We start from the raw sequence: 21,270 nt of genomic DNA on the forward strand, positions 1-21,270 counted from the left end.
CCTCCACTTTGGATAAGTTATTCCACTTGGACAGAGAGATCTACTGCCTTCCCACATATGATCTGGTCTGGGTAAGTTTGTCCACAATAGCTCAAAAATGGCACACTGTAGTAAGCAGGCAAGCTTCCATATCCTCCAGTCTGCCGGCTCTCTGCTTGGGCTCCTAAGAGGACTACAAACTCACTGGCAGCAGGATCGGTGGAGCAGGAAAATAGGGAAGAGGTGACAAGAATGAATTGCCCTTCCGCATTCCAAGGGGCCAGTGGCCAGACAACCACTTTCTCTTGAAACCAGCCTGGTGTGAAAGTGCAGTTCCCCAACACTGCCACAGGGTGGAGTCTGATCCACACCGGGGACTAGGGATCCAGCATTTGGTTAAGTCTCACCCGCTTGGTGAGGAAAGGGGGATGGATCAGAGGGTCCACAAACAGGGAAACACAAGCCTAGGCACTTCTGAGCCCATGCCACTCTCAGGGAGCTTAGGGGCTTTTTAAAGCACACACATATAAGGAGAGATATAATATAAAAAGAGTTAACAATCTTTCACAGTATCAGATATTGAAAGTCAAAAGTGTGTCACATTGCCAACAGAACTACTGCATGTATCTAACAGATTCCACCCTAACTTAAAAAAAAAAAACGAACAAACTGTAAAAGCTAGAGTTAAATTTGGGAAGACTGGGGCGGGGGGCTGCGCAAGGCACGGGGGAGGGTCTGTATTAGTGGGAGGGAGGACATGATCAGCTAATTGGAGTGAATACAATCAAAATGAGTAGATATCACATAATCATTATTGTATAATTAATACATCCTAATAAAATGAGGAAAACTGCATAATCAAATAGAGATGTTAAGGGTTCGCTCACACCTTCATCCTAAGCGTGCCAACGGCTTCAGAAGACTTTCTAGGCCTCTTCTCCTTTCTCCTTCTTCCCTGCTCCTTCCCTCTCTCAGCTACACACATTTTTTTTTTAAAAAAAAACTTGTATCATCCATTCCTTCCCTGAATGTAAGCAGGGTAAAGACAAGAACACTGCCAGAGAAGAAAGGGGAGGACTTCCCCAGCAAATCACAGGCCGAGCGAGACCTGCAGGCAGTGCGGCTGCACATCTCCCTTATTACTCAGTAGATTTTCTCATTTATGCTCACAGGGACCCTCCAACAGATTCCTCCCTTTTACAAACATTTTCACATCAGAGAACTGCACTAGTTCTTTAAGGCCACTCAACTAACAAGCAGGAGGACTGTGGTTTAAATTCAGACCCAATGCTAAGGTCATCAGAACCTAAGAATTATTATTTAATAAAATTCATTGAATACCAAATTTCTACCAGTATATGAAATAAGGAAGAATATTCCCCCCCAAAAAATTTTTTTTTGAGAAAAGCCAAGCTTTATAAACCTATGCCTCTGTCTTCTTCTTAAGGTCCTGCCCAGCCCTCCTGGAAAGGGACCCTGAAACAGTGTACCCTGCACACTGCAAATCAGCAGGACCCTCCAGGCACTTTCAGCCACAGAGCAAGTTTTTCAGTTCTCTATGACATAACAGAGCAGAACCTGAGGCTTGGTCATTGCTTGGCTCCTTCATTAGAGGATTTGTAAAGATTGGTTACAGGCAGTATGATGAGAAGATGTATGGTTATGTAGTTAGGGGATTGAAAGTCAATTCCAGAAGCCACACTGGACAGATGTCTTAGCCCTTAGGGGAACTGAATATCCCAACAAGGGTGGAAGAGGTGGCTGAGAGTTGAGAGCACTTGCTGCCCTTGCAGAGGACCAGGGTTCAGTTTTCAGCACCCACACAGTGGTGGCTCACAACCATCAGTAACTCCAGTTTGAAGGGATCAATCAGAAGTCTGGCCTCCTCAAGTACCAGGGACAAATGTAGTGTCCACACACACATAGAGCAAAGCACTCGGGCCCAGAAAATACATAAATAAATCTTTCTTTTATAAAGGCATTAAGGAAGGCATAACCCAAAGTGTGCTTTAAATGTGGCAACAAGGAAGGTAACCTCCCAGGTAAGAGGTGCAGAGATCCAGTCCCACTTCCAAGGAACAGAAGTCCACACAGTTGCCCCTGGGAATCAGGTTGCCAGTCTCTAGTGACCACCATGTCCTCTATTCTCTCCACCCAGTGTGGGACACACTGGCTGAGTTTCCCCACCTCTGTGCTGCTGTGTCCCCAATGTGTAGCCACAAATGGAGGCAACAGAGAGAAGCAGAGAGAGACTGAGGGTAAGTTAGCCAGAGAGCAGCTCTGTTTGTCCTCCATGTAGGAAACCACACAGCTCATGTACATCTGAGCCTCAGCTTCCTTGCCTATGAGCTAGAAAAACAAAACAAAACAAAACAAAACAAACAAACAAAAACCCCACTGCCTTGGAGAGATACAGAGCATAACACATGACACACAGTAGGCCTATTAAATTATAGAGCACACACCCCCCACTCTCGTGGGAAAATGATCACATGTTCCCATCCTAGCTTCCTCCCCTGGGGCTGACAGGGCAGCTCTGTGGTAAAGTGCTTGTCTACAGTGCACAAGGCACAAGGTTCCAGTGACAACCACACAGAAGGAAGGCTCTTACCCTTCAAAAAAATAAATTGTTATTTCTTACCTAGGATCCTGTAAACAACCTAATGAAACTCATTGAGTCATAAAAATAAAATCTACAGGCAAATAAGGAGGGACTAGGTAGGAAGATAAATAGAATCAGTAGAAGGAGAGTAATGGGGCATATCTGATAAAAATACATATATATAATGTATAATTAGCATGTAATTAACACCTACCTGTTTTCGGAGCCATGAGGTAGATTGAATCAAACTCAGTGTCTCTCATGCTGCCTCACTTCCCCTTTCGTCTATCTTTTCACAAAATGTGCACGTGGGAAATGTGTAAACCTTGCTGAGCTTTAAATGTAAACTTCTCCCTAGGCCCTTCTACAAGTTGCTCCTTGCTCTTGAACAGAATCCAAGAGAGCCTACATTATTTTCACTTTGTAACTAGAATCTCCAAGTGGTTTTTCAGGAACTTTCTAATTCCAACATTCAATGTGCCTAGTCCGGTGTCTTGATCATGTTTGCGGGCACTCACCTGGCAGCGGTTCCTCCCCCACCCCCCACCCCCGCACCACCTCAGTAAAACAGGGGTGGGCAAGGCAGCACTGCCCTTTATTCTGCATCTCTCCTGCCCCATGCAACATTATCTCTGGCTCCTAGGTAGGAACTAAGGAGAGCATAGAGAGTCAAAGACCATACCAATGAACTTTGATGTTCTTTCTCATGAATGCCTGTGGGTTTCCAGGGAGAGTCCCCAGAATGGGGTGTGTGACATAAAATTCTCAGGCCTATTTACAACTCCCAACACTGAATCAAAGAGGCTTTCATGGGTCCCTCCTGGTGCAAATCATCATCTAACAATTAGCCATCAGTGCATGTGTCCCTGTATAGGTGGCTTTGTGCTGGCTCTACCCAGCAGTCAGAAAATACAAGCAGCTCACTGACCCAGCCTCTTACTTTCCCTCCCACTTGCGCTATACATCTGTAGATTCCCAACCTGGTCAGTATGTGGTCCCAAACGGCCAAGCTCTCAGAGGAGGTCTGTGAGAGGTCCCACCATGTGGCCTACATAAAGAGGACTTCAAAAGCAACCACCAAGGGTAAGAGAGATGACTCCCTGGTAAAGCCCCATAGCTTCCAGTGGATCTGATTTTGATCCTCAGTCACTCTGGTAACTCACAACTTCCCCTAGGGGTATAACTCCAACAACTCCAAGGGCAGCAGTTCTCAACCTGGGGGAGCGGGTGGGGGTCAAACAACCTTCTCACTGGTATTTACATTACAATTCATTAAAAGTAGCAAAATTAGTCATGAGGTAACAACAAAAATAATCTTAGGGTTGGGGGTCAGCCACAGCATTAGGAAGGTTGAGAACCACTGCTCTGGGGGTTCTGACACCCTCTTCTTGGCCTCAAGAGAGAACTGGAAGACACACACACACACACACACACACACATACACACAAACGTACACACACAGAAGCAAGTCTCTCATGTATTCTCTAGGTGTGGAAAGAAGGCACATAGAACATATTGCAGCTCTCCGAAAACATCCTTGTTAGAACCCTGAACTTTGAACACTTCCCTGGAGGTGAATGTGACCTAAGTGTGCAAAGTCCTTGGAATGAGAAGAGAATGGAGCACTACAAGCTTTATTCTCCATCTCTGGGACTCCAATTAAATTAAACAGATTTCTGTTCCAGTTAAAAAATCCCACCATGAACTCCCCGGGCCAAGCAGCTCTAGACCTGACACTCCACAGCACAGCTCACACACCTCACTTCCCCACAGGTATACATACACCTTGCCATCTTGGACACAGCCACAATCTCAAAATACAGCTGTGGGGAAAGCCAATCAGTGATGGAGAGCCAGGAACCCACTTCCCTGAGCTGGTGAGGACCTTTAGCCATCAACAGTCTCTATTCGCTAAACAAACGCAGAGGAATTCCTCCGGAGACGCCAGCACCTTCGCCTCAGGCAGCTGTGGCCAGAGCAGCCTCCTCGAGTCTCTCAGTAGCAGCAGCTGTCAGAACACAGAGAACCTTTGTTCTCGCCACCGCCCTCACTAACCTTTGTCAAATGTTCCCATACGATTGATATTCCTCAAGTGATTATGTTTTTGCCGAATAAATGAATGAACTACAGACATGGTCATAATATATGACCTAGGTCACTAAGTCCAGAACCCCTTCAGTTTATTTTATTAACAAAACTGAGGCCTTCAGTAAACACTAATTGTCCCAGACTGCCTAAAGCCAGCCAGGGTGCCAAGGGATTCGAGGTCACTCTGTAGACCTTCAGCTCCTGTGCACACCCCCTCACCACAACCTGGGGCTGTGGGTAAATGGACTAGTTATACCACCAAAGAGGCACAGCACAGTCTATTATGAGCCTGTTCTACTGCAGAGTTTGTTTCTAAGTCAGTTAGGTAGTCTCATTTCCCCAGGGATTTTTTTTCCTAAGCTGTGGTTGTACCCATAGTCCAGAACATGAGAAATACAGTCCTGAGAGAGAATCAGCTCCAAGGCCTGAGAGGAAACAGAAAGTAGGTGTCTTTGGCTTTCTCAGAGTGCAGAGCCAGCTGGATGGAGATTCCTGAGGTGGAGACCTGTCTTCAGGAGCCCCCTGCCCACCCGGCCTCTGATGCTCACCCTTTCCCAGGCTTCTGCTTCCTTCTAAGAACAACATTCTTAGTCACCTAACACCCACCCTCTTGCACTGTTCCCTCCATTCCCAAATTAAAAGTAACAATTCCCCACTGACCCTTCAATCTCACCCCGTGGTGGTAGATGAAATATTCCAGAGTAAATGTGAGCACATTCCAGTAGCCAGTTCACCTTAGAGAAAGCAAAATCTGGGCTGGGGTGTGCTCAGTGGCCAAGCACTGAGTGAAGGAGCACACGAAGCCTTGGAAGAAACCTTCAGCACTGCCTCCCCAAATACTCTGAATTAAAAGGAATTATCAATAATGTTCCAGTCAAAACAAAAAAGAGATCCATTCTCCGTGGAAGGAAAATTACTTGGGGGCAAATCACAAATTCACGATGTCTGCCCCCTAGTACTCCCAAGACTTGGCTTATGAAGCACCTCTCATTCTCCCAAAATCACAGGCTTAACGGAGGAGAAAATAAAAGGTTTCTTCCTGTTTTTTCCCCATCCCTCTACGATCCTAACCCGTCAGACAGGTTACTCACATCTGAGTGGACAGGATGACACAAACATTCTGTGTGCAGTTTGAAAATTACACAAGATGGCCACAAGCACTGTTCATACAGATAAACCATTTGGGGATGAGACAAGCTTAACACTGTTACCACCTACACAGGTACACACGAACCCACTAATCACATTTACAAACCATTTGTTCCTGTACAGCCATCTACTTATCTTTTGGAGCTGACATAATAGTTAGCAGGCAATGGGCTACAGTGGGCCAATAGCCTATTTCATGTAACATAATAAAAGCTTTCTGCCAGAGCCAAAGAGATGGCTTGGAAAGAAAAGGCTCTTGCCACCAAACCTAAAGACCTGAGTTCAACCCCTGGTACCCATGCAGTGGAAGGAAAGACTCAACTCCCATGAGTTGCCTCTCTCTCTCTCTCTCTCTCTCTCTCTCTCTCTCTCTCTCAACACATAAACACACAGAAAACAAAAACATAACCAAAAAAATCTTAAGTTTTAAATTCATAGTAATTTTTGCATTTTTATTTCAATAGATAATACATAACCCTGAATACAATTTTAAGAATAAGAATTAGTTATGTTTACCCATACACGCCTATAATGCCAGCAATCAGTAGTGCTGAGGCAGGAGAATCATGAGTTTGAGACCAATTTGTGCTACATATTGAGACACTGTACCAAAAATATAAAAAATAAGCCAGGCGGTGGTGGTGCACGCCTTTAATCCCAGCACTTGGGAGGCAGAGGCAGGCAGAGTTCTGAGTTCGAGGCCAGCCTGGTCTACAGAGTGAGTTTCAGGACAGCCAGGGCTATACAGAGAAACCCTGTCTCGAAAAAAACAAAAGCAAAAACAAAAAAATATATATAATAAATAAATAAATAAAAAGAATTATAATACAGAAAGAAGTTATACAGCTGGGGCAGCCCTGCTGCATATCACTGTCCCTGTGAAGGGTCTGAATTAATCCTTTAACAGTGTCTCTTTCTAAATAAATAAAATTATAGAAGGAAGGAAGAAAGAAAGGGGGGGAGGAACCTGGAGAGGTGGCTTAGAAGAGGCTTCTCTTTCAGAGGACCCAGGTTCAATTCTCAACACCTACATGGCAGCTCACAAGTGTATGTAACTCTAGGATCTGACACTTTCACAAAGACATGAATGCAGGCAAAACTCCAATGCAGATAAAAGTTAAATACACACACACACACACACACACACACACACACACACACACACACACCTACCTATAAGCAGTGTCTCTTTCAAGCATGTCCTTCCAGTGTGCTTTGGTTCTTGCTTGGTAGAAACTCGCTCCCAGGGTACTCACACACCTCCATTATCCTTTGTTCTCCCATAGCCACTCCCTAACTAAGCTTTCTTTGCCTCCGTCTCATAGGGACCACAGCTGCCTGAACAACACACCTTAGGTGGATCTTTGAGGTACACAACTGTCAAGGTTTCATCTAGACTCTGACTCTCCACACCAGGATCTTGGTCACTGTTCCCAAGTCTGCTGCGAATCAGTCAGCATGGGCCTCAGTGCCAGTACAGACAGCTTCAGAATAGTTAGCTTTTGAATAGTTAGCTTTGGTACTCATCTGACCTTGACAAAAAAAAGGTGACCAAGGAGCTGGAGAGATGGCTCAGCGGTTAAGAGCACTGATTGCTCTTCCAAAGGCCCCGAGTTCAAATCCCAGTAACCACATGGTGGCTCACAACCATCCATAATGAGATCTGATGCCCTCTTCTGGGGTGTCTGAAGACAGCTACATATAATGAATAAATAAATCTTTAAAAAAAAAAAAAAAAGATGACCATTGCTTCTACTTGACCCCTGATCCACCACATTGGCAGTGACCTTCCCAATCACAAGGTGTCCTAGTCCCGTGTAAGTTTTTATGTTTGGACTCTTCTCTGAAATCTTTCCTTGCAATGATAATCTCTTCAGAAATCTGGGCTCTTTTCAGAATCCGATCATACTTTTCCCATTTTTTTTCCCTTTTTAGAGTATTTATTTTGTGTGTCTGAATGTACATATGTGCTTATGTGTGTGCATACCACAATGTGCACGTGAAGACCAGAAGGCAACTTATAGAAGTCAATTCTCTCCTTCTACCATGTAAATTCTGGGGAATCTAACTCAGGTTGTCAGGTGTGGGGGGCAACCAGCACCTTTACTCACTGAGCAATCTCTCAGATGATTTTAGTGGTGCAAAATCCACTCTAGGCTTTTTCAGTCTTTAGAGATTGTGCAATGCCATCACTACCCCCCTAACCCCAGAACATCTCCCTTATCCACTAGCAGCCAGTCTCACTCCTCCCACACCCACCCCTAAAGCCACCAACCCAGCACGGTCCTTTCTGTCTCTCTAGGAATCTCCTGCACATGGTGAGCCTAGTCTGCCTAGTCTGTGCCTCTCTCTCTCTCTCTCTCTCTCTCTCTCTCTCTCTCTCTCTCTCTCTCTCTCTCTCTCTCCCCCTCTCTCTCTCTCAAGGTCATTCATGTTCACCCCCGTTCCTAGTTTTATGCCAGTGCACATATGAACAAACTACATCCATTCACTATGTGCAGGACAGCCAAATCTGGGCAAATATATGAATTCTAGTTTTTGTAGCACATGTGAAAGAAAATATACATGCATGTCCACCTTTCAAAAGCATATTTTTAATGTTGACCGGATCATACAGTAACTTTACTATTTGAGTCAATTTTTTGTTTGAGTTTGGCTTTGAGAGGGGTGTTTTAGTTTGGTTTGGTTTGGTTTTTTGGTTTTGGTTTGGTTGGATAGTTGGTTGGTTGGTTTTTCAAGACAGGGTCTTTGTGCAGCTTTGGCAATCCCAGAGCTCACCCTGTAGACCAGCTGGCCTTGAACTCAAGAGATCCACCTGCCTCTGCCCCCTGGGTGCTGAGATTAAAGGGGTGTGCTACCACTACCCAGCCTAGTTTTTGTTTTGAGACAGCTTCTCACTGTGTAACCTTGGCTGATGTCGAACCATGTAGGCCAGGCTGGCCTTGTACTCAAGAGACCAGCCTGGGAGTAATAGTGCGCACTACTTTTAACTTTCTGAAGAATTACCAGTTTTGTGTCACAACACACTCCTGTGCATTTGTGTGCATGTGAGGCCCTTGTGTCCCATGGATCTCACTTATGTCTAATGTCAGACACTAAAATGTTACCTCACCAAAGTTTTGGTCTGTATTTCTCCACTGGGATATTGAGTGTCTTTTTGTATAATTATTGGTCATGTGTCTATCTTCTTGGTAAGAATGTACATTCAAATCACTGACCACTTCTAAATGGAATGAGAAACTACTTTACAGCCAGCCATGATAGCATATGACTTTAATCACAGCACTGGGGAGGCAGAGGCAGGAAGATCTCTGTGAGTTCAAGGCCAGCTTAGTCTACAAAAGTATGTTCCAGACCAGACAGGGTTACATTGTCTCAAAAAGTTCTTTCTATATTCTGGATACAAATCCCTTATCAAATAACAATTGATGCTTCTTTTCCCCCATAGCCTCATTGTTACTAAAATCTCCTTGCCATAAATCAGGATACCATTTCTAAATTTCAGACTGGAGCCCAAAGCCCTGTTATCCCCAGTAAGTCTCTGAAGTTCAACATACACCCAGATCCTGGGCAGTAACTGTGCCCACACCTCACAAACCAAACCATGTATATTCTCCTCCCGAGTATAGTCACCCAGTGTGCTGACTGCTGATCCAGAGTGAAACTCCCATTGCTTAATCATACTCTAGCAGCCCATCCTCTGCTCAGCCCTGAGCTTCCTCAGCACACTGGACTCCTGTGCCTACACGAGGTTCACTTGATCCAGGGCATGAATTCACTCTTTCATCAGATCTGAAGTCCCATCAACAGCTCCATGTCTTGTGTCTGTATGACTGATGTCACTATCCCTATTTCACAGATAAAATCACTGAGGCTCACTGATTATGGTTTAGATAATCTGTTAAAGGTCACAGTCAGTAGTTTGGTAAAACTAGGATCCAAATCAGGTCTAATCACATAGACAAACAGACAACAGACAGACAGACAGACAGACAGACAGATAAATTTGCCAGACCACTTTTGTGCTGTATTCATTAGTCTGCATGCTAAAGTGAAAGTTTATAGCCTGCACTCTTTTTTCTGATCCTGTTGCCCCGTGACATGGTCAGTCATGAATTTAATTACAGATGATGCACTGGTTCTTCACTGTAGTTCTAACTGGATTTGGGATCACCTAGGAGACAGGATATTTCCAGACAAGTTAGCTAAGAAAGGAAGACCCACCCTGGATGTAGTGACACCATCCCATGGGCTAGGGTCCTGACTGAATAACAGGAACAAAAGAGAAACTGAGTGAAGCACCGGCACCCACCCCTCTCTGCTACACAACTAACAACGCAATGCATGTCCAGCTGCCCCATGTTCCTGCTGCCATGCCTTCCCACCATGATGGGCTCTGTGTTTTCTCTTAAACCATGACAGAAATAGATCATTCTCTTAAGTTGCTATATCACTTTTTTTTTCAGTCATAAGTAACTAAATAAAGTTACTGACCAAAGAGATAGCAAAAGCAATTTCAAGGTCATACATTCATGGTAAAGGCCAGTGTGTCAAGGTTTTAAAAAACCACAAGGAGCCAGGCAGTGGTGGCACACGCCTTTAATCCCAGCACTTGGGAAGCAGGGGCAGGAGGATTTCTGAGTTTGAGGCCAGCCTGGTCTACAGAGTGAGTTCCAGAATAGCCAGGGCTATACGGAGAAACCCTGTCTCGAAAAACCAAAACAAAAACAAAACCCACAAGGGCTGGAGGTATGGGTAAACCGCTGAGAACTCACCAAGCACACCGCTCGGATTCCATCACTAGCACAGGAATTAATTTCACACACATGCACACACACACACACACACACACACTCACATATATATTCATACACATATATATATAAACTGATAAACTTTAACCCAACAAGTTAACTTCAAGAAATCTATACTAGGAATACATGAAAAATCAACATGTTCAAGATCATTCACGATTGAATTATCTTTCAGTTCTTTTAATCTCAATATAGCCCTGAGTGGGGGCTGGGAAGGTATCTGAAGGGTGGAGGGCTTGCCTAGCACCCAGAAGGCACTGCATGTAGCGTCCACACCACAAAGCAAAACAAGTCAGAATAACTCCGTGTACTAATACAGCATAATCTTCAACATACGTACTTGAATAAATATGCTCACTTTATATATTTGTTCTATGTACATAAAATGTTTCTAGAAAAAATATACAAGTGATTGACTTCCACTACACATGGGAAGAAGAATTGAGTTTCTAGGGAGGTGAATAGGAGGGAATATTTCTTTTTTTTGAAATTTGAAACATGTGAATGAAAAAAGAAACAAGGGTTTTGAAAGATCCAGATACATTAAACTCAACAAAAGCTGGGTCCAGTCCCTCTCTTTGCTTTTAGCTGTAAGAGAATAATTTGTTATTTCGGATCAAGGTTTTGCCCACCTCTATGGTACTAGGATGTATTTAGCTAATACAATGTGTCAAAAATAACTTTAGGTTTTAAGAGAAGTTTTGCTACAAGTTGAATCTCTGGTACTTCTTAGCAAATCAAACCCAGATCCCCATAGGTACACCAAAGATTGTAAGAAAGCCTGAAATGCAACCTGAGAAAATTCTCTAGCCTTGCAAATACCATGCACCCCTCTCTAGGCTTACACAGTAAATGCCAGAAGAAGCACAGCCTCCACTGGGTCATCAGACCAGGACATCTCACTCAAAAGCTACATGACCATGAGAATGTTTCTTAATCTCTTGAAACTTAAGTTCCTTACCAATAACATGCATATAATCATTCATTTTGGAAAGGTCCGTTGTGAAGATTAAACGATATTGTAACATACTTGCTATATTGGCTTGGCTCAAAATATAAATTCAAAACTTGGCTCTTGACCCTTCCAAACACAGAAGGGAAGGAAGGCTGCTTTATCTGCAGGTAGATGGCCAAGTCACTCAGAGCTCTGTAACTTTTGCTACCAGAGGTTCCGACTGCTGCTTCTTCCTTTTTCCGCTTCAGTCTCTCATCTACAGCTACGTATCCAATGTCCTAAACCCCAATTTCTTTTCCTAAGTCTTCTAGAACAGAGAAAAGTCTAGTAAACTAAAAACTCTACTCTTCCAGAGGTCCCAAGTTCAATTCCCAGGAACCACATGGTGGCTCACAACTATCTGAACGGGATCTGATGCCCTCTTATAGTGTGTCTGAAGATGCGACAGTGTACTAATATAAAATTAATTAAAAAAAAAAAACTCTATGTGAATCTCTGTCAGAGTCAACAGCTCTCACCAATCAGCTATACCTGCCAACCACACTGTATACGAGCTGAGGATCAAAGCCTGGCTTCTTCACCCTGCTTGCAGGTTCTCAGAAGGACCTCCATCAACAAATAAACACAGATAAATAAACCATAGAGATGTGGACTCTGAAGAAAAGAAAAGAGAGACTGACAATGTCATGTGGATGGGAGAAAACAATGACCTGAAAAGACTTCACTGATCATGACACAAATGAGAGAAGCTGAGATGGCAAGAAGGCGAGAGCCATGCTGCTCCTAAAGAGAAGATTCAGAGGGAACTAACGGAGAAACCCTGTGAGGCTTGAGGAGCAACAGAAGTGTGGCCACACAGAAAGCAAAACTAGCCCCTGAGGTCAACTAGGAGGCAGGCTCCTCCTGTGGGTCACAGTGAGGACTCTGGTTGTGTTCAAAGTGAGTAAAACCCACTGGCATTGAAACCAGCACCAACTTGAGAAACTGTTATGATAAATCATGAAGAGCAATGGTTTCCCCTGGGATAGTGGCTGCACCAGAGACAAGAAGTAGCCAGATTTATATGTGTAGAAGCCAGTAGCTGACAAACTGGATGTAGACCTAGGGTCTGTCAGAGGTACTGGATGGTACCAGGACTTTGCCCCTAACTGGAAAAATGGTGGTGTCATCTATGAATGGAGCCTCACCAGGTAGCAGGAGGGAGAAGACAGAGCTGAGAGGGGCCTGTGTTCTGTTGTCACACTTCCTCCGTGTCTGGTCCACCAGCACAATGGAGGGAAGGATAACACTGGAAGCAAGGTCCTAGGATCAGACAGAGACAAATAGGGGTCCAGGATTGGAGGGTGAGGAAAATGCCCATGGGGGGAGGGGTGAAAACTGAAAAATTGTTGTAAAAGAACAAAGAAAATAGTAGCCAGGAGATGGAGATGGCTCAGCTAGTAAAGGTGCCAGCCACGAAACCTGATGAGCCATGTGTGCTTCTCTAAACCCATGTGGTGGAAGGAGAGACTGATCAGCTTGGACGCTAGCAAGCTGTCTCTAACTCCCACAAGTATGTCACGGTCTATGTGTGCACTTGCACACACAGCTAAGTAATCACGTCACAAAAAGAAATTTTTTTTAAAGATTTATTTATTATATGTAAGTACACTGTAGCTGTCTTCAGACACTGTAGCTGTACACTGTAGCTGTCTTCTGACGCACCAGACAAGGGCATCAGATCTCATTATGGGTGGTTGTGAGCCACCATGTGGTTGCTGGGATTTGAACTCATGACCTTCTGAAGAGCAGTCGGTGCTCTTCCCCGCTGAGCCATCTCAGCAGCCCATAAAAAGAAATTTTTAAGGAAAAAAGTCAGGCGGTCAGAAGGAGAAAGTATTTTTCAAAGTTGGCAAAGATAAGCAGGTGTCAGAGGTGGGCATGTCATTGCAACAGCAACAGAAAGCACTCCCATGGCCTCCAGTGTGGTCCAGGCTCTGCTCTGTCTTAAACACACAGACAAGGAAACAGGAAGAGAGAGACTGACAAGATGGCTGTGTGACCTGCTTATATAGCAGGCTGAAGGAAGAGCCCTAGGTTCCCGAATTCTAGCTCCCCTTGGGTTAAGCACCTGTTTTAGACAAAGAAGTTCTTTACTACTTAGCCTGTGTCTGCCTCTTTCTTCTCTCCCTGAATGCGGTTTTCCTTACAGCCCTGTCAGGCAATGGCCAGAGGGGTTCTAATACTTCTTATCAAAGGGCATTCGTCAAGAACCTTCCAGACACAATCAGGGCGGTCTGCATCTACACATCACTCCTGATACTTCTCTCAAGATTCTGTTGTCCCCCCCCCCAAAAAAAAAAGTTTCATTGGTTTAAAAACATTTTTACCTAGGTCGGACATGGTTAATCTTACCACTCAGAAGGCAAAATCAAGGGACCTCTGTTGAATAGAGGCCAGAACAGACACAGTGAGACCTTGTCTACAAAAAAAAAAAAAGAAGTATTTAGGAAAATGTAAGTCTGAAAGTCATTTTTTAATGTATTTTCAATGTGCTACTTCCTAGGAACACAGTAGGGAATAAAGGAAATGCACAGCACATTATCAGCAGTACACTAGCATAGTGTGTCTTAGCAGCAGCTGCTGTGAAGCAGGTAATGACCTGCATGCCCCTGAAACAACTGGATAAATGAACCACAGGACAGTAATCAGCCATTAAAAGGAAGAAGCCAAGGGCTGGGAAGACGTCTCGGTAGGTCAATGGTTGCTAGATAAGTATGAGTTCCAGACGAGTGGATCCCAGTGCCTTGTTGGTCAGTCAGGATAGCTAGCCAAGCTAAAGGCTCAGTGAAAAGTCCTATCTCAAAACATAGCAACAGAAGAAAACACCTGACACTGGCCTCTGATCTCCACAGGCACACACACACTGCTGAGTGTGTGTACATGTATACGTGCACGCACGCACACACCCACACACACACACACACCCACACACACACACACACACACACACACAAACACGCACACACGCACGCACATGCACACGCACACCCGCGCGCACACAGTATCCAATGGCATATTAAATTCACTCATTCAGCAGATACTTGTGGGGCACTTCTGCCTGGGGCTAGTGGGGTAATTTCTGAGCTTAACATTTCAGCATAGGTAATGCACGCACAAGAAATGACCATTTCTTGAAATGCAACAAAATACCACAGCAGACTAATGTGGTTAGAGGGATGAGCAGGGAGACGGGTTCTTGTTTTTACAAACTGTAATGTCAAACGGCATAGCTGTGGGTTCACCTCAAGCTTTACAAACGGCTTTATGAAGCCTGTATGACCATTTTATTCCCTCAGTAAGAACTCCATTCTTGGGGGCTGTCCTCTCAGAAGGAGAAGGTCCTCACCAGGTTCCCTCCAAACCACATGACTCGAGGCTGGACCCATATTTCTCAGAAAGAGGTTGGGCCAGCCTCCACTCCCTAATCTTAATCTTATACACCCACTGGCAAGCTGCAGTTGTTTTTGTAAAACTTCCCTTCTCGTAGCACACGAATTCAACTCAGGCTAGACCACTGGAGGAACTGTGAGTCTCTTAAGTGGAGACAAACATGACTTATATTAAAAGGAACCACAAAAACGTTTACAGAAATAACCAGGAATGTAGGTTTTAAAAAGTCAAGACAAAAGAGCACAGTCACAGAATTTAAGACCTTGCTCACGCCATTTAAATTATAGTTTGTGCGTGAGTTCTGCCTAATTTCACAGCACAAGACTGCCACATCAGCCGCAAGCCACATGAAGAGAAACCACGAAAATGAATTCCAAACTGCATTTAGAGTGTGACGTAGCTAATCCATATCTATTATTACATTTGGTAAAAAGTACGTTCACCTGCTTATTAGCAAATTTGCGGTTAGACTAACTCACTGTAGCGGTGGGTTGAAACATGGGCACCGAGAACACATACATACCCATTCCTAACCCCTGGTGCCTGAGACTATGACCTTATTTGGAAATAGGGACTTCGGTAGATATAATTAAGAAACTCAAGGTGAGATCATGCTGGAACTAAAGCCAGAGACTGCCATGCTTATGAGAAAAAGGAGAAAGTTGACTGAGGCACAAAGGCAAGACCCACAGAAAAAAGGCCATGGGAAGGAAGCCGGGAGTGAGCTGTGACAGACCAAGAACACCCAGGCAGGCGGGCAAGTGGCTTTCCCTCTGAGAGTTCAGAACTGACCAACAACTTGGACTTCGAGCCTCAGCAATATAAACTTGCCTTGCTTCAGACAGTAAGCTTGTGATCATTTGCCACAGCAGCCCCAGGAAACTAACACACGCCTAACAAACTTGACCATCCTAAAGGTTCTGTGCATGTAAAAGCCATACCAGAGAATACTACATACCAAAAGGACTTTCTCCTCCTCAACTACTGAGACAGAAGACAAACTGTCCACGGGCCAGCTTTCTACAGGGAGAGCAAAATAAGACTTGTTTCCTTTCACTAAACTGGAGAATTGGTTTCCAAAAGCACAATAAACGAAAGTGTGGGGAATCTTACTATTTGTTTCTTAATGTGTTACATCTCAAAAAGAAGAAAAAAAGAAAGAAAAGAAAAGAAATGGCACTAGGACTAGCATTTAGAGGGTGGGAGAGCAACAGCCACGCCAGAGCAGGGCCAGACTCACACTCAGTGCAGCTACTTCGAAGTGAATGCGGGTGTGCCGGCCCACACCTGGAGTCCCAGTCACTGCTTCTGGTGTGGCTAAAGCAAGGGTCATACCAGCCGAGGAATGAGAACAGCCTGAGGAACAAATCAGGACCCCGGGGAAGACACGGGCATGGCAGACCACACCTTTAATTCCAGCACTGGGGAGACAGAAGCAGGCAGATCTCTGTGAGGTCAGCCTGGTCTACATAGTGACTTATAGTATAGCCACAGCTACACAGTAAAACTCTGTCTCAAAAAAAAATTTTTTTCTAGAAGTAAATTTTACTGTTTGAGTTTAGTTTCTACTTTAAAAATAATAATCGTCCATTGATCCCAGCACTTGGGAGCAGAGGCAGGTGGATTTCTAAGTTTGAGGCCAGCCTGATCTATAGAGTGAGTTCCAGGACAGCCAGGGCTACACAGAGAAACCCCGTCTCAAAAAAAACAAATAAAAAAAAAAAGAAAAAGAAAAAAATCATCCAAATTGAAAAACTGGAAAAAATCTTGACAGACACACACACACACACCCTTTAGGCCCCATCTTTAAAACACAAATCCTTCTTTCGATTACTTCTTACATTCAACTTACCGTGAAACTAAATACCTATTTCCTATTTTGCAAGTCCATTAACTTTCTGAAATTGTTAACTAAAGTTCACCCTTCAAGGTTTGTTTACAATCAGGTTCACATGGTAGATACAGATAACGAGGAAGCTGAGAATTTAAGGTGGAAATTCTGATCTAATTATAAAGTAAGCCTTGTAATTGAGAGAGACAAATGGGAACTCCGTGGAGAGGTCCACTGTAAGGGGGGTTTCCGACAGGGTGCTTTCCCTAGAGCATTTTGAGTCCTGAGCTGTTCTGGTCTATAAGCATAATTTACATATCAACTAAGTCCTCAATTTAGAAGTAACAATGAAGAGTACAGGAAAGCAATAGAGACCAAAACATTAGCAGGTCTTATTAAAGACCAATGATAGCCCACATTTTCCTTTAATTGTATCTTTTAATATATTTATATAAGCACATGTCTTCACAGCACTTAGATGGCATAACAAGTAAATGCAGGGGGGCTGGAGAGATGGCTCTGTGGTTAAGAGCGTGTGTTGTTCTTGCAGGGGACCTGAGTTTGATTTCCAACACCCACAACCATCTGTAACTACAGTTCCAGGGGATCTGGGGAAGTGAGGGGTGGAGTTGGAGGGGGTGGGACGTGCCTTTAATACCAGCAACTCGGGGTGAAACTAACTATGGCTAGACTTGTCTATAGCATGAGTTCCAGGAAAGCCAGAGAAACCCTATCTTGAAAAACAAGGTCCTCTTCTGGCTTCTTTGGACACCTGGCTCACACATGGTATGACAGACAAACATTCATAAGGCATGGTGGCTTATGGTAGAGGTAGGCAGCTATCTGTATAAGGCCAGCCTGGTCTACATAGAGTTCCAGAACAGCTAGGGCTAGCTAGGACACACTATCTCAAAAAAAGAAAAAGAAAAAAAAAGAAAAGAAAAGAAAAAAAAAAGAAAAAAGAAAAAGTAGATGGAAGAGCAACTTTCTCTTACAGTGGGAAAAGCTTTAACTGTAATAAGAAAAAACTTGGATTTTCTGCCAAATAAAATCTCTGAATGCATTTCAGCTTTTCTACGATATCTAGTTTATTTTCTCTATAAATGAGAGTTGTGTTCTTCGTGATTATACCTGCATGAGGTGGCAGGTCTCCTTGATGGATCCTTGTAAAACGTCATGTAGGTGCTGGGAACCAAACTTGGGTTCCCTGGAAAAAAAGTGCTCTCTCAACCACCGAGTGGTCTCTCCAGCCTCTCTGAATGCAGTTTTAAATAGCCATGTTTTTGATAAAAGCATAAATTTCACTAACCAGAGATTAAATGTTTATACTATAGTTCTATGTAGGTATGCTTATTCAAAATTACAAGGCCAACTCTGGTGACTCACACTTGAAATCCCAGTACTCAGGAGGCTAAGGCAGGAGGATTGCTGTGAGTCTGAAGACTGCCTAAGTATCATGAGATCCTTTCTCAAAAACAAAACAACTAAAACTATAAACACCCCACACATTAAACACAAGCTATGCACAATGGCTTCCTCCTGAACAAACAAACAAACAAAAAACAGTGGGCAGCAGGGTCCTCAGAGAGGATTCACAGACAAATGAATCCTGTGTCTGTGGAACAGACAAATGCTGCAGCCAGGGGTCAGAGTCAACTCCAGCAGTCATAAAGCACACACCAGTTTGCACCCTGGGTATGACATAATGAAAACAGTGCTTTAGCTCTGGATCTGTCTTCCAAAACCCATAACCCTAGGCTTGCCATGAGAATACAGTTAGGACCATCCAAACAAAGGAAAGCCACCCAGGAGGAGTCCCAAGAAGACATGGAGGTACACTGTGTTACCCTGGTGGGACCCAGAACAGAAAAGGCATTAGATAAAAACCACAGAAATCTGAATGAAGATACCTGGAAATTTTATATAGTACCTTTTTCGGCTTTCTGTAAATCTAAAGTTCTTAATAATGATAATAATAACAACAATAATACTCTTCAGCACTGGGGAGGCTGGGGCAGGGTGACATGAGTTTCAGGTCAGCCAGACTCCACAGCATGATCCTGTTTCAAAACCCAAGGTCTAGGGATACAGCTCAACGACCGAGCACCTGCCTGTGGCAAGCACTATTTATTTGTTTTTAATTGTGTGGTAGTCATCTCTAGACAAATACTAATTCAGATTCTAGACAGTACTTTTCTAATCATTCACATTGTCAAAGTTAATTTAAGAAAAACACCCAGTAATTTCTTTCAATGCTAAGATTAAATCTAAGCTTTGGGGTACATGAGGTCAACTTAAAAAGAGAGTAGACCAAACCCACCTATTCAAGTAAACACTTGGCTCTCTGTGATCCGAGTGTGAAAACCAAAAGCCTCACAATCGCATAGCTATTCATAAATAAGAGGTTAAGTTTAGATTTCATAAACAACACGATCCTGAAGCTGCTTCTAAAGCAGAAGGCTGATCCACAACTCTATCAGAAGATCAGTGAGGAAGTCCAGCCCTCTATGCGCCATCAACGACTAGATCTTATGCCCCAAACATGCTTCCCCTGGTTTCCTCATTTACATGCTAGCTCCATGCAATAAACAAAAGATGATCAAAAATTCACAGCATGTCATAGTTAAGAAAAGATAGGAGAGGAGACTATTTCAGAGGGAAAATAAAAAAGCAGCTAAGCTCCGCTTTACTTACTGGGACCCACCAGGTACTCCGCCCCAGTCAGGAAACTGTCACACTGTAGTTCAACAAAAGCAGAGCTCACCAGAGACAAAAAAAAAAAAAAAAAAAAAAAAAAAAAAAAAAAAAAAAAAAAAAAAAAAAAAACCAAAAAACAACGATTCCCTTGTTCTCAAGGAGTCTTCCGTGAGGAGGCAAAAAAAGGAAAAGGAAGGTGTGTCTTAAGAGTGGAAGAGTGTTGCCAGGCAGTGGTGGCGCACACCTTTAATCCCAGCACTTGGGAGGCAGAGGCAGGCGGATTTCTGAGTTCGAGGCCAGCCTGGTCTACAGAGGGAGTTTCAGGACAGCCAGGGCTACACAGAGAAACCCTGTCTCGAAAAGACCAAAATAAAAAAAGAATAGAAGAGTGTTGTTACAGTGGGTTCAGCACAAAGTTCTGCAGCAGCATCTATGTGAAGGATCTATGAGACATAGGGAGAGGGTTCCCACAATCTTTATCATCTAAATGAACTACAACAACAAAAACCTCAGAAGGTAAACACCTAAACCAGGCTTAGCAGTCCACACCTGTGATCTAGACAGATACTTGGAGGCAGGAGGATCAGGCAGTCAAGGGGCTGGAGGGAGGGCCGAGGTTAATTAAGAACCCTGCTCTTTCAGAGGGTAGGGGTTTTGGTTCCCAGCACCCACTTAGGGCAGCTCACAGCCGCCTGTAACTAGCTCCAGAGGATCTGGCACTCTCTTTTGACCGGGGCAGGTACCGGCAAATGCAGCACACGCAGGCATAGGAGTTAGAGACCCCATCCAGTGCCAGGAAGCTAATGGCTATTGGAACTGAATGGCTCCAAACTCTCCAGCAGCCACCTTCAGAAACAAAATGCCACAAGTGGGGCAGTGCACTTGTGTAGTCCTAGCACTTGGAAGCAGAGGCAGGAAAACCACCCCAAGTTCAAGTCCTAGCCTTAGCCAGGGCTCACAGTGAGCCCCAGCCTCAATAGAAGGGAAGCAAGAGAAAGAGAGGAGAGAGAGGGAAAAGAGGGGAGAGGGGACAGAGGAGAGAGGGGACAGAGGGGACAGAGGAAAAGAGAGAAGACAGGGAAGAGAGGAAAAGAGAGAGAAGACAAGGGAGAGAGGGAAAGAGAGAGGAGACAAGAGACAGGAGGGAAAGAACAAAACACACTTCTATTTTCTTCAAATTTATGGAGTAAATGTTCAGATTTTTTCAAATGTCTCTCCCACACACTCAGTCAACACTGGCATTTGGCAATGACACCAAGCTGGCAAGCATGCAGAGCTTTTCCAGGTATGTGAGCAGAGCCTCCCTTTCTCCTACAACTGCAGATACCAGTACCTTAACCACACATAATGAAGGATTTCCCCTCCTTGCCCTAGGAGGAGATTTTCAACACATCTACCTCATTCCTGGTTTTGAAGAGATCAAAGGCTGGGAACCTCCTGAGGAGCTTTGTAGTGGAGGGACACGAAATGGGTTTTATTTTTCAGGATTAAAGAAAATAGCTATGCGTGATCAAAACAGTCAAAACCTTCTAAATTAAACCAGCAAAAAGGATCCCACGTGATATTATGAAAAGGATTTGTTCCCTTGACCACAATGTAAGGATCTAAAATTCAGACCTTCATCAACAAGGAGTTGCTACCCAAAGGGAAAAGGAGCTTGCTAAATAAATGATCGCAAATAAGATTTAAAAGCTACTAAACAATGTGCCTGCTGCAGTCGAGC

General features: G+C 44.0%; 1 protein-coding gene across 3 annotated transcripts in view; it reads right to left on the bottom strand.

Annotated features, from left to right (window-relative positions):
* Rras2 (RAS related 2) overlaps nucleotides 1–21,270 on the bottom strand; it is a 70,300-nt gene that overhangs the window by 18,417 nt on the left and 30,613 nt on the right. Inside the window, exon 1 of one of the 3 annotated variants that reach the window (XM_031387961.1) lies at nucleotides 869–1,407. The exons of the other annotated variants lie outside the window; for them this stretch is intronic. Coding sequence (XP_031243821.1) covers nucleotides 869–964 — 96 coding nt within the window. The 5' untranslated portion in view covers nucleotides 965–1,407. Of the gene's footprint in view, nucleotides 1–868; nucleotides 1,408–21,270 lie in introns of those variants that run through there. 3 annotated transcript variants of the gene reach the window in all.

This window comes from Mastomys coucha, unplaced genomic scaffold, assembly GCF_008632895.1.
Source record: "Mastomys coucha isolate ucsf_1 unplaced genomic scaffold, UCSF_Mcou_1 pScaffold21, whole genome shotgun sequence".
NCBI lineage: Eukaryota > Metazoa > Chordata > Mammalia > Rodentia > Muridae > Mastomys > Mastomys coucha.